The sequence below is a fragment of the Saccopteryx bilineata genome, chromosome 12 (genome assembly GCF_036850765.1).
Source record: "Saccopteryx bilineata isolate mSacBil1 chromosome 12, mSacBil1_pri_phased_curated, whole genome shotgun sequence".
Taxonomy (NCBI): Eukaryota; Metazoa; Chordata; class Mammalia; order Chiroptera; family Emballonuridae; genus Saccopteryx; species Saccopteryx bilineata.
In genome coordinates this window covers 20518225-20537023 of record NC_089501.1, presented here as the reverse complement: position 1 = coordinate 20537023, position 18799 = coordinate 20518225, and the positions used below count along the sequence as shown (strand labels likewise).

The 18799-nt window shown below is 36.7% G+C and overlaps 1 protein-coding gene and 1 long non-coding RNA gene across 3 annotated transcripts in view; one reads left to right on the top strand and one right to left on the bottom strand.

The window, feature by feature from the left end:
• The window catches only part of LOC136316146 (uncharacterized), a 29016-nt gene extending 10962 nt beyond the window's left edge, over nucleotides 1-18054 (top strand). Inside the window, exons 2-3 of the long non-coding RNA XR_010727655.1 lie at nucleotides 687-764; nucleotides 17976-18054. This is a non-coding gene — a long non-coding RNA (uncharacterized lncRNA). The remainder of the gene's footprint in view (nucleotides 1-686; nucleotides 765-17975) is intronic.
• Nucleotides 1-18799, bottom strand: part of NKAIN2 (sodium/potassium transporting ATPase interacting 2) — a 1024603-nt gene that overhangs the window by 448506 nt on the left and 557298 nt on the right. For both annotated transcript variants that reach the window (XM_066247954.1, XM_066247955.1), the window contains exon 3: nucleotides 1741-1821. In XM_066247954.1, the coding sequence (XP_066104051.1) occupies nucleotides 1741-1821 (81 nt within the window). The remainder of the gene's footprint in view (nucleotides 1-1740; nucleotides 1822-18799) is intronic.

Sequence of the window (18799 nt, the reverse complement as noted above, 5' to 3'; positions counted from 1 at the left end):
GAGTAGGAAAAGGAGGAAAAACCTGGTGCCAAAAACTATTATAACTTTGCCCTTTATAGTTTTCTTTTAGATTATTTGTTAAAACACATTAAATTTTCATGTGCTCTGCAGAGCCTAGCACTGGTTTTATAAGATGAAAAGAGAAGTTATTAACTGCTGCATTGCCAAGGGACAGTCATTACCTGACTGTGCATTAGAAGAATTCTTAGTCATTTGGGATGCGACTGTCTTGAACTATAATGTTTTAGAATATACCCTCACCGTGGATTCAATGCCCATGTCCAAGGTCATGAGATCACAAGCTTTATTTTGTGCCTGCAGTAATCATGTGGAGCAGGAAACACAATTACAGAACATTTGTGCAGCCTGCTTGACTCAAATTTCTCTCTCTCCCTCTCCTTTTATATTAAACAAACTGATCTGCTAGATCATTACTTAGGCAGTATGCCTGAATAGATGCCTTCCAATTTTAAGGTGATTATTTAAAATTAAAAATATCATTAAAAGTCGTTCTAGTGTAGAATTTCTTGAAATAAAGTAGATTATAGAGCAGCAGAGGTATATAAAATGGGTAAGAAATTCAAGTCCTTGGGAACTGTGTATTGTTTTTCTGGCATGGACACAGCAGCAGTCCTGTCTCTGTCCTTCCTAGAGCCACCTGAACATTCCCTTTTCATTGATCACAGCACCTTTGGAATGGACTGTCTGCTGCCAAGAGTGTGGAGGACAATGCACTACAAGAATCACAGAAATGCCTCTACCAGGTCAGATAAACACCCTTGCAAATGTTCAGACTGCTCTGTAAAACTTCTGTACTCTACATTATAAATGAGTATTACTACTACTCTCGCCATCCACCCCCCAAAATAGATAGCCCTGCAATGGTTATTCCTGGTGACTTTATAGCTCAATTTTTTTTTTCCTTTTAAAGCAAGTTATCATCTTTGGGTTTTAAAAATGGCAACAATTTTACAGGGTTTTTCTGTTCTAACAAGGGATAGGGAAAAGAATATTTTACAATCTGTCTTTTAATAATATAACTAAGTACAAGTTTGCAACCCTCTCAAGTGTCGCAAGCAAGATACAATACTACTTTAAATGGATTATCTCATTTGACTTACCTGATGTTAATTTCATTCCCATAGAAGAAGGATGCTGGTTCTAGAGATCTAAAGACTACATTATTTCAAGAGTAAAGGCATTTATGGTAGAAATATAATAGCAACACACATATTCACATGAAGACAGCTTGAAACAAAGAAACTTCATGAGAAGTCAAGTAGTATAGTGCTTTGCAGATGATTTTAGAACAATATGTTTATTCATCTGGTAACAATTTTACTCATCTAAAACCCATTAATTGTTTAAATTATTGTATTGCTATTTGGACTGAATCATGAAAATCTTTAGCAGAATAATTAGCAAACTAAGTGACTTAATCTTGAAGACGTTATCTATAAAAAAATTCTATTCTGCTTCAGAAATCTCTCGTCAATGTTGTAAAAGTCTACAGCATGGTTACTTTAATAATATTTCACACTTGCTTTGCTAATAAATGAAAAACATTTTATGACACACTAAAGCATATCTTTGATGGTAGAAATGCAGAGATATAGATGAGGGCACCTATCTTCATTCAAGGTGCATTAAGTGACAAGAGCAGGGTGAGGCTCTGCCTTACTAAGGAAGAGGCTTATTAACACACTACTGATGACTCAGGCAAATCAGATGGCAAATTACCTTTGAGAGGTCCCCAGCCTCCAAATAGAAGCAGATAACAAACACATTCCACGTAACCCAGAGGATTAGCCAGACAGCATACTGTAGAAAAGCAAGAGAGAAATAACATATAATTAAGTTTGAATCAGCAGAGTAAGATTTAGAATAGATCTTGAACTTTTGAACACTTAAATATTAGGATTAGCAGGAAATTTTCACATCCTGCTTTTTTTAGGAACAGAATGAGATGCACATTAATAGCTGTTGATATTTTTTTCTCACTGTTAATAAACTAATATTATAGCTCAGACTCACTTAAATATACTTTTTAGGTTTTTAGAAAAAGAGAGAGTAGCCCACATTCTGTCATAAGGGGAAATAATTAATTATGATTTCTAGATATCTAAAAAAATGGATGCTTTAATAGAAGTATCAAATACACCCATCAAAGGAAATGCATTCTTCCTTTAGCAAAGTCAAACCATGTATAACAAACTACTTTTCTAAATTATTTGGGGTTGTCTTCAAACACTCCTTCCATTTCTTTTCCATCTAAGCAGCTTTCTTTTTCTGCAGTCTTTATTTCCCTCTTCACCTTTTTATTTTATTCTCACAGTCTCATTACAGTGACCATCTAGCTATTACCCTTCATATTTTTCTGTTTTCTATTTATTGTGCCTTCTTTACTGAGGATGAAGTTTTCTTACCAAGACATAGTTCTAATCAGTCAGTCAATTAAAATTGTTTAAGTATCTAGAAAGGCAACATGCTAGAAAGTTACTGAAGATACAAAGACCGATGATAAAGTCTCCCCGAAATCAAATCAAGTGGTGAAAATATTTTTTAAAAAAGATGAATATTATATAAGGGAAATAAAAGAAAATAGTATGAGAACAAGCAAGGAAGATGGAAGAAATGTATAACTTATTCCGAGAAAATGAAGCTTGACAGAAGATGTGAAGCAACTTTTATAAGTGGTGAATCAAGTGAACTTATGAACTTAACAAAATAAAATTGTGGGGGTTTGGAAGGACTACAGTAAAAGTCCTGTAAACAAAGAGAAGAATTGACCTGAATTTTAAAAAGTAGGACAAAAGGATATCATGTCATTTCTCTGATAAATAAACACCAATCCTCTCCTCCACTTTTATATAGTGAGTTCTGAAATCTTTATTTTTTTAATTTTTATTGATTTTAATTTATTGTGTTTACATAGACTAAAGTGTCACACCAAAAAAATCTCCCTCCCAACCCCATGTTCCCCTCAACACTCCTCTTGCCCCATTCCCCTAACACCTTACCCTCTTCCTTCCAGGATTGGCTGTCCTGCTCTCTATAATGCTGTGTTATGTATATATAATTTCACCAGTCTCTTTCCCTTCTCTGATCCCATCCTCTCATCCTCTTTCCCTCTGACCACTTTCCCTCTGGTGGGATCCCTTTGATCCTGCCTTGCCTCTATTCTGTTCCTCAGTTCACACTGTTCATTGGATTCCTCAAGTGAGTGAGGTCATATGATATTTTTCTTTCTCTGCCTGGCTTATTTCACTTAGCCTGATAGTTTCCAGGTCCATCCATGTCATCACAAAAGGTAACCTTAACTTATTTTTTTCATGGCCACGTACTATTCCATTGTGTATATGTACCACCGCTTTTTAATCCACTTGTCCATTGATGGGCACTTGGGGTGTTTCCAGATCTCGGCTATTGTAAAGAATGCTGCAATAATCATGTGGGTGCATTTCTTCTTTTGGATCAGTGATTTGGTGTTCATAGGATATATCCCTAAAAGTGGGATGGCTGTGTCAAAAGGCAGTTCTATTTTTAATTATTTGAGAAATCTCCATACTGTTTTCCACAGTGGCTGCACCAGTCTGCATTCCCACCAACAGTGCAGGAGTGTTCCCTTTTCTACACATCCTTGTCAGCACTTATTATGTGTTGTTTTCTTAATGAGCGCCATTCTGACTGGTGTGAGGTGATATCTCATTGTGGTTTTAATTTGCATTTCTCTAATGATTAGTGATGTTGAACATTTTTCATCTGCCTACTGGCCATCTGTATGTCCTCTTTGGAGAAGTGTGTATTCATTTCTTTTACCCATTTTTATTTATTTTTATTTTTTTCATTTTTCTGAAGCTGGAAACAGGGAGAGACAGTCAGACAGACTCCCGCATGCGCCCGACCGGGATCCTCCTGGCACGCCCAACAGGGGGCGACGCTCTGCCCACCAGGGGGCGACGCTCTGCCCACCAGGGGGCAATGCTCTGCCCATCCTGGGCGTCGCCATGTTGCGACCATCCTGGATCCTGGGCGTTGCCATGTTGCGACCATCCTGGGCGTCGCCATGTTGTGACCAGAGCCACTCTAGCGCCTGAGGCAGAGGCCACAGAGCCATCCCCAGCGCCCGGGCCATCTTTGCTCCAATGGAGCCTTGGCTGCGGGAGGGGAAGAGAGAGACAGAGAGGAAGGCGCGGCGGAGGGGTGGAGAAGCAAATGGGCGCTTCTCCTGTGTGCCCTGGCCAGGAATCGAACCCAGGTCCTCCGCACGCTAGGCCGACGCTCTACCGCTGAGCCAACCGGCCAGGGCTCTTTTACCCATTTTTAGATTGTATTGTTTACCTTCCTGGTATTGAGTTTTACAAGTTCTTTATAAATTTTGTTTATCAACCCCTTATCAGATGTATTGTTGAATATGTTCTCCCATTGTATGGTTTCTCTTTTTATTTTGCTCATATTGTCTTTAGCTGTGCAAAAGCTATTTTCTTTGATATAGTCCCATTTGTTCATCCTATCCTTTATTTCACTTCCCCGGGGAGATAAATCAGCAAATATATTACTGTGTGAGATGTTGGAGAGCTTACTGCCTATGTTTTCTTCCAAGATGTTTATGATTTCATTACTTATATTAAGTCTTTTATCCATTTTGAGTTTATTTTTGTGAATGGTGTAAGTTGGTGGTCTAGTTTCATTTTTTTTTTGCACAGAGCTATCCAATTTTCCAACACCATTTGTTAAAGAGACTGTCTTTACTCCATTGTATGCTTTTACCTCTTTTGTAAAATGTCAATTGTCCATAAAGGTGTGGGTTTATTTCTGGGTTCTCTGTTCTGTTCTGTTCCATTGATCTATATGTCTGTTCTTATGCCAGAATCAAGCTGTTTTGAGTATGATGGCCTTATAGTATAACTTGATATCAGGAAGTGTAATACCCCCTACTTTATTCTTCTTTTTCAAGATTGCTAAGGCTATTCATTTTCTTTTTTTTGTTCCATATAAATTTTTGAAATATTTGTTCTATATATTTGAAATATGCCATTGGTATTTTAATAGGAATTGTGTTGAATTTATAAATTGCTTTGGGTAATATAGACATTTTAATGATGCTTATTCTTCCTATCCATGAACACAGTATATGCTGCCACTTTTTGTATCTTCCTGGATATCTTTTATCAATGTTTTTTTTATAAATTTTTATTAATTTAATTTTAATGAAGTGACATCAATAAATCAGGGTACATATGTTCAGAGAAAACATCTCCAGGTTATCTTGTCATTTAATTATGTTGCATACCCATCACCCAAATTCAGATTGTCCTCCATCACCTTCTATCTAGTTTTCTTTGTATCCCTCTCCCTCCCCCTTCCCCTCTCCTTCCCCCCCACATAACTACCACACTCTTGTCCATGTCTCTTAGTCTTGTTTTTATGTCCCACCTATGTATGGAATCATGCAGTTCTTAGTTTTTTCAGATTTACTTATTTCAAGATCCAACCATTTTGTTGTAAATGATCCAGTGTCATCATTTATTATGGCTGAGTAGTACTCCATAGTGTATATGTGCCACATCTTCTTTATCCAGTCATCTATTGAATGGCTTTTTGGTTGTTTCCATGTCTTGGCCACTGTGAACAATGCTGCAATGAACATGGGGCTACATGTGTCTTTACGTATCAATGTCTCTGAGTTTTGGGGGTATATACCCAGTAGAGGGATTGCTAGGTCATAAGGTAGTTGTATTTTCAGTTTTTTGAGGAACCACCATACTTTCTTCCATAATGGTTATACTATTTTACATTCCCACCAACAGTGAATGAGGGTTCCTTTTTCTCCACAGCCTCTCCAACACTTGCTATTACCTGTCTTGTTGATAATAGCTCATCTAACAGGTATGAGGTGGTATCTCATTGTAGTTTTGATTTGCATTTCTCTAATAGCTAATGAAGAGGAGCATCTTGTTATATATCTGTTGGCCATTTGTATTTCTTCCTGGGAGAAGTGTCTTTTCATGTCCTCTTCCCAATTTTTTATTGGATTGTTTGTTTGTTGTTGAGTTTTATGAGTTCTTTGTAAATTTTGGATATTAGGCCCTTATCTGAGCTGTTGTTTGAAAAAATCATTTCCCATTTAGTTGGCTGTTTATTTTGTTGTCAGTTTCTCTTGCTTACCAAAAACTTCTTAGTCTGATGTAGTCCCATTCATTTATCTTTGCCTTCACTTCTCTTTTCTTTGGAGTCAAATTCATAAAATGTTCTTTAAAACCAAGGTCCATGAGTTTAGTACCTATGTTTTCTTCTATGTACTTTATTGTTTCAGGTCTTATATTTAGATCTTTGATCCATTTTGAGTTAATTTTAGTACAGGGGGATAGACTGTAATCCAGTTTCATTCTTTTGCATGTGGCTTTCCAGTTTTCCCAGCATCATTTGTTGAAGAGACTTTCTTTTCTCCATTGTGTGTTGTTGGCCCCTTTATCAAAAATTATTTGACTATATATATGTGGTTTGATTTCTGGACTTTCTATTCTGTTCCATTGGTTTGAGTATCTATTTTTCTGGCAATACCATGTTGTTTTGTTTGTCATGGCTCTATAATATAATTTGAAGTCAGGTATTGTAATGCCCCCAGCTTCATTTTTTTTCTTTAGGATTGCTTTGGCTATTTGGGTTTTTTTTATAATTCCATATAAATTCGATGTTTTTTGTTCCATTTCTTTAAAAAATGTCATTGGAATTTTGATGGGAATTGCATTATATTTGTATATTGCTTTGGGTAATATGGCCATTTTGATTATATTTATTCTTCCTATCCAAGAACAAGGAGTATTTTTCCATCTCATTGTATCTTTTTCGATTTCCCTTAACAATGCTTTGTAGTTTTCATTATATAGGTCATTTACATTCATTGTTATATTTATTCCTAGGTATTTTATTTATTTATTTTTTGCAATTGTGAAGGGGATTATTTTTTTTTAGTTCGTTTTCTACTGTTTTGTTGTTGTCATATAGAAAGGCTATGGACTTTTGTATGTTAATTTTGTATCTTGAGACCTTACTGTATTGGTTTATTGTTTCCAGTAATCATTTTGTGGACTCTTTGGGGTTTTTGATGTATAGGATCATATCATCTGCTAAAAGTGAAACCTTTATTTCTTCTTTTCTGATATGGGTGCCTTTTATTTCTTTATCTTGTCTGATTGCTCTGGCTAGAACCTCTAGTACCACATTAAATAAGAGTGGAGAGAGTGGACAACCCTGTCTTGTTTCTGATTTAAGAGGAAAAGTCCTCAGTTTTATGCCATTTAATATGATGCTAGCTGATGGTTTATCATATATGGCCATTATCATGTTGAGATATTTTCCTTCTATACCCATTTTGTTGAGTGTCTTAAACATAAAGTTGTATTGTATTGTTTGAATGCTTTTTCTGCATCTATTAATAAGATCATGTGGTTTTTGTTCTTTGTTTTGTTGATATGGTGTATTACGTTAAGCATTTTACATATGTTGAACCATCCTTGAGATTCTGGGATGAATCCCACTTGATCATGATATATTATTTTTTTAATATGTTGTTGTATTCGATTTACTAGTATTTTGTTTAGTGTTTTAGCATCTGTATTCATTAGAGATATTGGTCTGTAGTTTTCTTTTTTTGTGCCATCCTTGCCAGGTTTTGGTATGAGGGTTATGTTGGCCTCATAAAATGTGTTTGGAAGTATTGCTTCTTCTTCAATTTTTTGGAAGACTTTCAGTAGAATAGGAACCAAGTCTTCTTTGAATGTTTGATAGAATTCACTAGTATAACTGCCTGGGCCTGAACTTTTATTTTTGAGGAGGTTTTTAATAGTTTTTTTTCTATTTCCTCCCTGTTAATTGGTCTGTTTAGGCTTTCTGCTTCTTCATGACTCAGTCTAGGAAGGTTGTATTGTTCTAGCAATTCATCCATTTCTTCTAGATGGTTGAATTTGGTGGCATATAATTTTTCATAGTAGTCTACAATAATTCTTTGTATATATATGATGTCTGTGGTGATTTCTCCTCTTTCATTTTGGATTTTGTTTATATGAGTCCTTTCTCTTTTTTCCTTGATGAGTCTTGCCAAGGGTTTGTCAATTTTGTTGATCTTTTCAAAGAACCAGCTCCTTGTTTTATTAATTTTTTCTACAGTTTTTCTGCTCTCTATTTCATTTATTTCTGCTCTGATTTTTATTATTTCTTTTCTTTGGCTGGTTTTGGTTGTCTTTGTTCTTCATTTTCTAGTTCCTTAAGGTATGAAGTTAAGAGGTTTACTTGGGCTCTCTCTTTTTTGCTCATATAGGCCTGAAGTGATATGAACTTCCCTCTTATCACTGCTTTTGCTGCATCCTAGAGATTCTGATATATTGTATTGTCATTTTCATTTGTCTGTATATATCTTTTGATCTCTGCGCTTATTTTTTCTTTGACCCATTCATTTTTTAAAAGTATGTTGTTTAGTTTCCACATTTTTGTGGGTTTTTTGCCTCTTTTTTGCAGTTGAATTCTAGTTTCAAGGCTTTATGATTAGAAAATATGCTCAGTACTATATCAATTTTTCTGAATTTGCTGATGTTATTTTTTGTGGCCCAACATATGGTCAATTCTTGAAAATGTTCCATGTACATTAGAGAAGAATATATACTCTGTTGCTTTGGGATAAAATGTCCTGTAGATGTCTATCATATCCACGTGCTCCAGTGTTTTGTTTAAGGCCAATATATCTTTATTGATTTTCTGTTTGGATGAATGACCTAGAGCCATCAGTGGTGTATTGAGGTCTCCAAGTATGATTGTATTTTTGTCAGTTTTTGTTTTTAGGTCAATAAGTAGCTGTCTTATATATTTTGGTGCTCCTTGGTTTGGTGCATATATATTAAGAATTGTTATGTCTTCTTGATTCAGCATCCCCTTAATCATTATGAAATGTCCTTTTTTGTCTCTGATTAGTTTTGCTGTCTTGTAGTCAGAATTATTAGATATGAATATTGCTACGCCTACTTTTTTTTGGATGTTATTTGCTTTGAATATTGTTTTCCAGCCTTTCACTTTGAATTTGTTTTTATCCTTGTTCCTTAGATGTGTTTCTTGTAGGCAGCATACAGTTGGATTTTCTTTTTTAATCCATTTTGCTACTCTGTGTCTTTTTATTGGTGAGTTTAATCCATTAACATTTAGTGTAATTATTGACACATGTGGGTTCTCTATTGCTATTTTATAAATTGCTTTCTGTTAGTTTTGTATCTTGTTTGATTCTTCTTTTCTGTTTTTCTATCATTTGTTTTTGTTTGGTTGTGATCCATACTTCTTTCCTCTGTTGCTACCTTTTTTAAGTCATGTGCTTCTGTGGTGTTTTTTTCAGGGGTGGTTACCATTAAGGAATGAAAAGGATACCTACCATGTTCATTGTAGTGCACTATCTTATGAGTGCTTATGTGCTCCATCATCCTTTACTACTGTTAATCTCCGTCCTCTCCCCCCCCCTTTTTTTGTTTTTGTTGTCACAGTTTAAATTTGGTTTTATTGTGTTCTTGGTGGAGTTTTTACTTGTGGTTTTGTTCTTTGTATCTGGTTGTAAAACCTCCTTTAGTATTTCCTGGAGTGGGGGTTTTCTGATGATAAATTCCTTCATCTTTCCTGTATCTGTGAATGTTTTTATTTCTCCTTCCTATTTGAAGGATAGCTTTGATGGGAATAGTATTCTTGGCTGAAAGTTCCTCTCTTTCAGAACTTTAAATATTGGGGTCCACTATATTCTAGCATTAGAGTTTCTTCTGAGAAATCTGATGATAATCTAATAAACCTTCCTTTATATATTGTATTCTTTTCCATGGCTGCCTTGAGAATTTTTTCTTTGCTGTTGGTTTGTGCGAATTTCACTATGATATGCCTTTAGTAGGTTTGTTGGGGTTAAGAAAACTCGGTGTTCTGTTTGCTTCTTGAATTTGAGGCTTTAGTTCTTTCCATAGGCTTGGGAAGTTCTTGTCTATTATTTGTTTGAATATGTTATCCATTCCATTTTCTCTCTCTTCTCCTTCTGATATACCTATTATTCTTATGTTAGTCTTTTTGATGGAGTCAGACAATTCCTGTAGGGCTTTTTCATTTTTTTTTTAAATTTTTGAGTCTCTCTCTTCTTTTCTCTGTTATGCCTCAAGTTGCCTGTCTTCTATGTCACTAATCTTACCTTCTATCTGGCCTGTTCTATTAGCTAAGCTTGTTACCTTGTTTTTCAGTTCATAAATTGAGTTTTTCATCTCTGTTTGATTTGTTTTTATAGTTTCAATTTCCTTGGTAATAGATTTTTTGTGTTTGTTGTTTTTTGAGCCCCCTAAATTACCTTTCTGTGTTTTCTTGTATATATCTGAGTATTTTTAGAATTTCTATTTTATATTCTCTGTCATTTTGCTCCAAGGTTCCCAATATTTTTTTTCTCCATAGATTTTTCCTTATCTATCTGTGCTACATCTCTGTCTTTTGTATCCATGATATTCTATTTCCTTTTCCTTAATGGCATCTGGGGATGGTCTTGTTAATAGCACTGAGAATTAATAAAGAATAAAAAGGAAAAAATGGAAAAAAATTATTTCTTTTTTCCCCTCTTTTCCCTTCCTCCTTGAGGAAATACCATGATAAACTGTGAATTATATTGTGCTAAGTGGAACATAAACTACCTATAACAGAGGGTCTGAGTTGGGGAGATGTGATAAACATGCAAAAAAGGAAGTAGGGACCCACAAAATGAAAAAAAGAAAACATTTGGATCAAGAATAAAATTATTTGCTTGTAAGTGATGTTTTACTGAGAGATATAATGAGAGGTATAAGAGGGAAACAGGAAAAAGAAAAAAATACTATTGTATTAAGTGGAATAAAAACTAAATAGAATGGAGAGCCGGGGTTGGGGCGAATGCTAATGAGTTAAAAAGTGAAGTAAAAAGTGCCCAAAATGCCACAAAGAGAAAATTTGAGTCCCAAATAAAATAATTTGTTTATGAGTGTGGATTTAATGAGAGGAAAAGTAAAGGAGAAAAGAAGAAATGAATAGAGAGGGAAGGAAAAAAAAGGGAAAAAAGAAAAGATGAAAAAAGAAAGAAAAGAAAAAGAGAGAGTTAAGGGTTTTGGAGCGTAACTCTCATAGAGAGAAAGGAAGAAGAAAAGAAGGAAAATGGGAAATGTAACACTTTTGGGTAATGTAGTTCAAGAAGAGAAAAGAATAAGATTGGCAGAGAATAAAAGGACCAAGGTGGAAGAGAAGAAAAAAAATAATAAAGAAAACGAAAGAAACAAAAAAAAGTGGAAAAAGTTATAAAGTCTGTGGATTTTTCTTGATTTTGAGAGGTTATATTCTTCCTTTTTTTTTTCCTCTCCCTCTTCCTGGTCAGTGGCTCTGTACCCCAGGCTCTGCCCCTGTTGTATACTTAGATAGAAATTTGCAGTTGATGAGTCTTTGTTGCAATGTCATATATTAGGCTTCAGTCTCATTGGTAGTTGGGGCTCGTTAGCATTCGCAGGCTCCAACAATGATAGAGTCCGTTTTCCTGGAGCCTCGTTCCTAGTCTCTCCTTCCTGAATTAGTAGCCTGATGATCCAGCTATGAGGTTGATGCTGCATCTGCCTGGAGAGTAAGAGGTTTAAAGAGCTGGCAAATCCCCACTCTATCCCCACTCAGTGCAGGCTCTGGGTAAGGCTCTGTCAGTCAGAGCCATCAGCATAATCAGGCAGGACTGGGAGCCAATTGCTCTAAGGTGCCTTTTGATGAGCCTCTAGGCATGTCCCGTATGCCTCAGCACTCTGTGGGACCACTCTCCCCAGGTTTTTTGCACTTTGTAACCTGTTTTGGCTGGGAAGAAGATGCCCTAGTCACTGCCTGCAGAACAGGAGGTCTTAAAGGCTGCCAAGTCCCTCTTTTTAAAGTATGAAAGCTCTGCCAATCGGTGCCACCAGCTTAATCAGGTAGGGGGGCATGTTGACTTCTGTTCAGTTCCCCAGGTATATCTAGTTAAATTTGCCTTAGTGTTAGTGTTCCGTGGTATTGCTCTCTGCAGGCTTCTTCCTTGTTAAAAAGCCTACAGCCTAGCCTATCTAACTTCTGCAGTGTTCTCTGAGTTTTTTTCCATGGGAATATGTTTTTCACCCTGTATCGGCTAACAGAAAGTTGCTCCCACCCCGACATGCATAGTAAGAGGCACTAGAAAATATCATGCCTCTTGTCTTAGACCGCTGAACTGAGAGAGATCTTGTCAGAGCTGTGTAGGTCAGTTGCAAGGTGAGCAGACTATGGGTAAAGCTAATTTCAGTGATTGGATCTGCAGTTCTGCTCCGGAGTCAGTCTGCAAGCTGCCTGCATGCCCCTCCCCCTAGTGCTTCAGTATTTTTTTCTTCTTAACATTCAGATGTTAGCCTGAATGAGGTGAGGTTAGCTGGGTGAGGTGCCCTTCCCGCCCGGAGAAGTTCAGGTGTAGGGAAGTTCGCTTTTGTGCACTCCCCACACTCCGCTGTTCAGGGTGCAAGGACCACACCAAGACTCTGGTCACAGCCCACCCAGAGGCCTCTGACCCTGTCCTTCTGTCCAGGAACACAGGTGCCCACTCCTGGGGTGCTAGAAGGAATTTCTCACACACTATCCACGCTCGCTGACCAGGATATTGGGGCTAATGGCGGCCGCTGCTCACCAGCCTTTGCCGGATAGCGCGGGCATTAGCTCACGAGGGCTGAGTCACCACAGGCACACTCTTTCCTCCGCTTGGACATCTGTGCTGCAGCCTGGCTCCCTCCACACCCTTTGCCCCCCCTTAGCCTCCACTCTCAGTCCCAGGTGAAAGCAGCCTTGCTCAGGTTAGTGAGGAAGGCGGGGTGTTCCTTTCTCCATCTTATTTCCTACAGGATTGATTATACCTTCGTGTTCAGTGTGTGGGTCTTCCAGATGCTCCAAGGATAGATTTTTCTGTCACTGGTTGAAGACCTTGTTGAAATTTTGGGAAGAGGTATTGGGAGTGCTTCTCACGGCGCCATTTCTCTGATGTCACTCTTATCAATGTTTTATAATTTTCTGAGTACAAGTCTTGAACCTCCTTGGTTAAATTTACTACTAGGTACTTTATTTTTTGTTGTTGTTGCAATAGTGAAGGGGATTGTTTTCTTAATTTCTCTTTCAGACAGTTCATTGTTGGTGATTAAATAATATAAAAATGCCTCTGATTTCTGAGTATTAATTTTATATCCTGCCACCTTGCTGAATTCATTTATCAGGTCCAGTAGTTTTTTGACTGACTCTACTATAGGATTTTCTATATACAATATCATATCATCAGGGAATGATAGTTTACTTCTTCTTTTTCCATTTGGATGCCTTTTATTTCTTCTTGCTGTCTGATTGCTGTGGCTAAGACTTCCAGAACTATGTTGAATAAGAGTGGTGAAAGGGGGCACCCCTGTTTTGTTCCTGATCTTAGGGGATTGCTTTTATTTTTTGCCCATTGAGTATGATGTTGGCTGTGGGTTTGTCTTAGAAGGCCTTTATTATGTTGAGGTATGTTCCCTGTATTTCCACTTTGCTGAGAGTTTTAATTGTAAATGGGTGCTGGATTTTATCCAATGCTTTTTCTGCATCTACTGATATTATCTTTTGATTTTCTCCTTCCTTTTATGTAATGAAACACATTGATTGATTTACAAATATTGTACCATCCTTGCCTCCCCAGAATAAATTCCAATTGATCATAATGTATAATTTTTTTCATATATTGCTGTATCCGGTTTGCTAACATTTTGTTGAGAATTTTAGCATCTATATTCATCAGGGATATTAGCCTATACTTTTCTTTCTTTGTAGTGTCTTTGCCTGGTTTTAGAATGAGGATTATGCTCACCTCATAAAAAGAGCTTGGAAGCCTTTCCTCCTCTTGAATTTTTTGAAATAGCTTGAGAAGGATAGGAGTTAGTTCTTCTTTCAATATTTGGTAGAATTCACCTATAAAGCCCAGGGCTTTGATTTATTAGGAGTTTTTTGACAACTGTTTCAATTTCATTTGTTGTAATTGTTCTGTTTAGGTTTTCAAATTGTTTCAGATTGATTTTTGAAAGATTATATGTTTCAAGGAATTTGTCTATTTCACCTAGGTTGTCTAATTTTTTGGCATACAGTTCTTCATAGTATTTTCTTACAATCCTTTGTATTTCTGCTGTGTCAGTTGTTACTTCTCCATTCCAATTTCTAATTTTATTTATTTATTTGAGTCCTCTTTTTTTTTTTTTTTTTTGAGTCTGATTAAAGGTTCATCAATCTTGTTTAGGTTGTCAAAGAACCAGTTCTTGGTTTCATTGATCTTCTGTATTGTTTTCTTAGCCTCTATGTCATTTGTTTGTACTCTTATCTTTAGTATTTCCTTTCTTCTACTTCCTCTGGGTTTTACTTGCTGTTCTTTTTCTAGTTCTTTTAGATGCAGGGTTAAGTTGTTTATTTGAGCTTTTTCTTGCTTCTTAAGGTATGCCTGTAATGTTATGAACTTCCTTCTCAGGACTGCTTTTGCTGTGTCCCACAGATTTTGAGTTGTTGTATGTTCATTTTCATTTGTTTCAGAAATATTTTCTTCCTTGATCTTATTGTTAACCCATTTGTTATTTAACAACATGCTGTTTAGTTGCCAAGTATTTGAATGTTTTTCAGCCTTTCTATTGTAGTTGATTTCTAGTTCCATGTTATTGTGGTCAGAGAAGATGCTTGATATGAGTTCAGTCTTCTTAAATTTATTGAGACACATTTTGTGTCCTAACATGTGGTCTATCCTTGAGAATGTATCATGAGCACTTGAAAAGAATATATATTCTGCTGCTGTAGGATAAAAGGTTCTGAGGACATCTATTAAATCCAGTTGTTCTAGTGTGTCCTTTAAGTCTGCTGTTCCTTTGTTAATTTTCTTTCTTGAGGAACTATCCATTGATGTTAGTGGAGTATTAAAATCCCCTACTACTATAGTATTTCTGTTGATCTCACCCTTTATGTCTATCATAATCTGCTTTATATATTTATGTGCTTCTATATTAGGTGCATAGATATTTATAATGGTTATATCTTCCTGTTGGATTTCTCCCTTTATCATTATGTAGTGACCTTCTTTATTTCTTACTATAGCCTTTGTTTTAAAGTCTATTTTATTAGATATAAGTACAGTGGTACCTTGAGATACAAATTTAATTCATTCTGTAACCGAACTCATAAGTCAGTCAACTTGTATATCAAACTTCTGATACTGGACCCATGTGTCAACATGCCAACTAGCGGCAGCTTTACAAATCATGACTCTTATCTCGAAATTTCGCATGGATCTCAAGCAAAAATATGGACCGAGTTACAGCTTGTATCTTAGAAAATTTGTATGTTGGTCTATTTGTATCTCAAGGTACCACTGTATTGGTACCCTAGCTTTTTTTTCATTTCCATTTGTATAAATATTTATTTCCATCACTTCACTTTCAGTCTATGCATATCTTTTGTTTTGAGGTAGGTCTCTTATAGACAGCATATATATGGGTCCTGCTTTCTTATCCATGCAGCTACCCTATGACTTTTGATTGAAGCATTTAGCCCATTTACATATCAGGTTATTATTGATATGTAGTTGTTTATTGTCATTTTATTCTTTAAATCTACATTTCTCTTTATCTAGATTTTTTTCTTTGCTCTGTTTACAACAGGCCCCTTAACATTTCTTGCAACATTGGTTTGGTTATAATAAATTTCTTGAGTTGTTTTTTTTTTAATCTGGAAAGCTTTTAATTTCTCCCTCAATTTTAAACAATAGCCTTGCTGGATAAAAAAGTCTTGGTTATAGGCTCTTGTTTTACATTTCTTTGAGTACTTCTTGCCATTCCCTTCTGGCTTCAGGTGTTTCTGTTGAAAAGTCAGATGTCATCCTTATGAGGGCTCCTTAATAGGTGATTGACTGCTTTTCTCTTGCAGCTTTTATTATTCTTTGTCTCTTAACTTTGGTATTTTAATTATGATGTATCCTTTAATTATGATGTGTAAGTCTCTTTGGGTTTCTCCTGAATGGGACTCTCTGTCCTTCTTGAACTTGTGTGACTTTTTTCTTCATCAATTTAGGGAAGTTTTCAGCTATGATTTCCTCAAACAGGTTCTTTATCCCTTGTTCTTTCTCTTCTCCTTCAGGAACCCCTATGATGTGGATGTTATTTCTCTTTATGTTGTCACAGAGCTTTCTCAGAGTTTCCTCAGACTTTTTGATCCTCTTTTCTTTTTGCTGATTTGTTTCTGTGTTTTCATTTATCTCAGTTTCTGATTCTATCATTCTATCCTCTGCTTTATCCAGCCTGCTGTTGATTCCTTCTAGTGAAGTCTTCATTTCTAATGTTGTAATGATCATTTCTTATTATTTTTTTATGATTTCAATGTCCTTTTTGATGCTTGCTATTTCTTTATTTAGGTGCTTATTATGTCCATTCATTGTAACTCTAAGATCCTTAAGCATCCTAACAATCATTATTTTAAACTCTGCATCTGTTAATTTGGCTACTTATATCTCATTCAGTTCTTTTTCTGGGATTTCTCTTGTTGATTCATTTGGATTGCATTTCTCTCCCTTCCCATTTTTCTGTGTGCTGATTGCAAGCTTGCTGGGTTAGGGCGGCTGAGGTTGGTACAGGAAATGCTGCCCTTCCTCCAGGGCTTAATCCCTCAACTTCTGTTGGTTGCTTGGATTTTAATTTTCCCTAACAAGGTGAGCCACATAAAAGTCTTAATTTCCCTGCTGCTTTTTTGTTGAGCATAGCAGGAAATTTTTGTGATTAGGACATGGGGGTGATAGTGGGTGTATCTTGCTCTTTGGCCCCAGTTCAAAATCTATCCCAGCCTTTTTTTTTTTCTGTATGGTAAGTCCACAGGAATGTGGTGGGTGTGAGAATGGGAAGGCATTGTCTATCCAGGTACTTTCTAGGGGTGGCTCACATTCTCAGTATCAGAAGGAGGAGGTGTAACTCAGGTCTCCCCAGAAACCTGAGTCACTGCCCCTCTCCTTTACTTCCTCCTTTCCAAATGCCTTTCGTGCTGAATGGATCTGGAGAGCTTTCTGAAGGTGGGTCAATTGGACTTACACTAGGCTCATGATGGACATAAGGAGTGCCCCCTCCCCTGCATATGACCATCTCAGTATTGGAGAATGATTCAGCACAGGTGTTCTTCTCCCCATCACCATTTTTGTCCCTGTGTCTTGATCCCCCCACTCTCCTCACACAAGACCAGCTCTCTCAGCTTGTTTAATCCCCAGAGTGGCTGTGAGAGAGGATCTCTGTGCTGGCCCTTTAAGGCTGAAACCCATTCTATGCAATCTGTTTCTTGCAGACAGAAATCTGCTCTTCTCCCCACTCAGTGCTGTCAGGCTATCTCCCCCAGTCTCTGGGTCTCTAGGCTGGGGTTTCATCCCTGGGGCTGAGGATTCCCACCTCCCAGGGTCTCTCCCCCTGCCATGAGAGTTCCTCTGGACCCTCAGTCACCCCTCACTCCTAGGAGTGGGGGAGCCCCCACAGCATTCCCACACTTCCTACCAGTCTCAGTGTGGTCTCTTCTGTGCTCCTTGGTTTTCAAGTCCTGTTCTTTTAGTCCAAAGTTGTTTTTTTATGATGATTGTTCTTAAATTAACTTGTAATCCAGTTTGATCCTGGGAGGTGGCAGTTTGTATGTCTGTCTACTCCGCTGCCATCTTAGAATCCCTGAAATCTTTATTTTATAGTTCAAGTACCTTCAATGATCCTGTATCATGTTATATTTTGGACACATTTCATTGTGGATTCTAAATATACTGGATTACATGCTGTCCCATGTGCATGGAAAGCTACTTGCTACCTCTGTGTCTTTTTATGTGCTATTCCTTCATTGTTTAATAATTTTTATTCCCTAGATACTCGATTTACCACTTATCAATATTTGATTTTTCTTCAAAGGTCAACTTAAATTGCACCTCCTGAATGATATCCATTTGGAATCGGCTTAGTCATGCTTAGTGCTCCAGGAAAATCCTGCTTGCCCTATTTTCATTCCATATGCCTTATCTCTATTTGCATAAACTCCTGCAAAAAGGGACCATTTAAAAAGTTATGTTTCTGTCAGTAATTTGTTAAGTTAGTACTTTGCACAGAATAGGTACCAAGAAAACATTTTGTATATCAAGAAAGAAATGAGGAGCAATATGGAGAAAATCTTGGTGTTTTCAGTTGCAAACCTCCCAGATTTGGTTTTTATGATTATGCTAAGATCACTCAGAGGAGTGAGGACTGAGAGCCCAACTTGATGATTAAGTATAATTAATACTAATGACTCAGCTGTTTTCCAGGTGTTGGGTTCATCTAAATGCTAGACAGGTGCAATTCTCAGAGATACTAACATAAGGGCAAAACAAAATGGTCTAAGATAAAAGGGTTTTGAAAGGCTGTTTGACTTGAGAGCTGGGGACTAGAAATAAGGTAAGGAAGCTGAGCTGACAATAGCAAATATCCCAGTTTAAGCACAGAGATCTAATGAGACAGCTAAGTTTGTTCCGTATTATGATGTATGAATTCATCTCAAAAACTTTTTATGTAAAAACATCAATACTTATTCAATTGCTTTGAAGATTTGTATTTTAGTTTTAGAATATAGTGAAGTGCTGGGTCCTAATTTAAGAGTAAGAAGGTAAGAAAAAAGAAGTTCCTAGAGTTTCCTGTGACTTTGTTCAAGTGACTAAGAAAAATAAAAGAATGACTAAACAAAGTGTTTTATCATGTCCTTT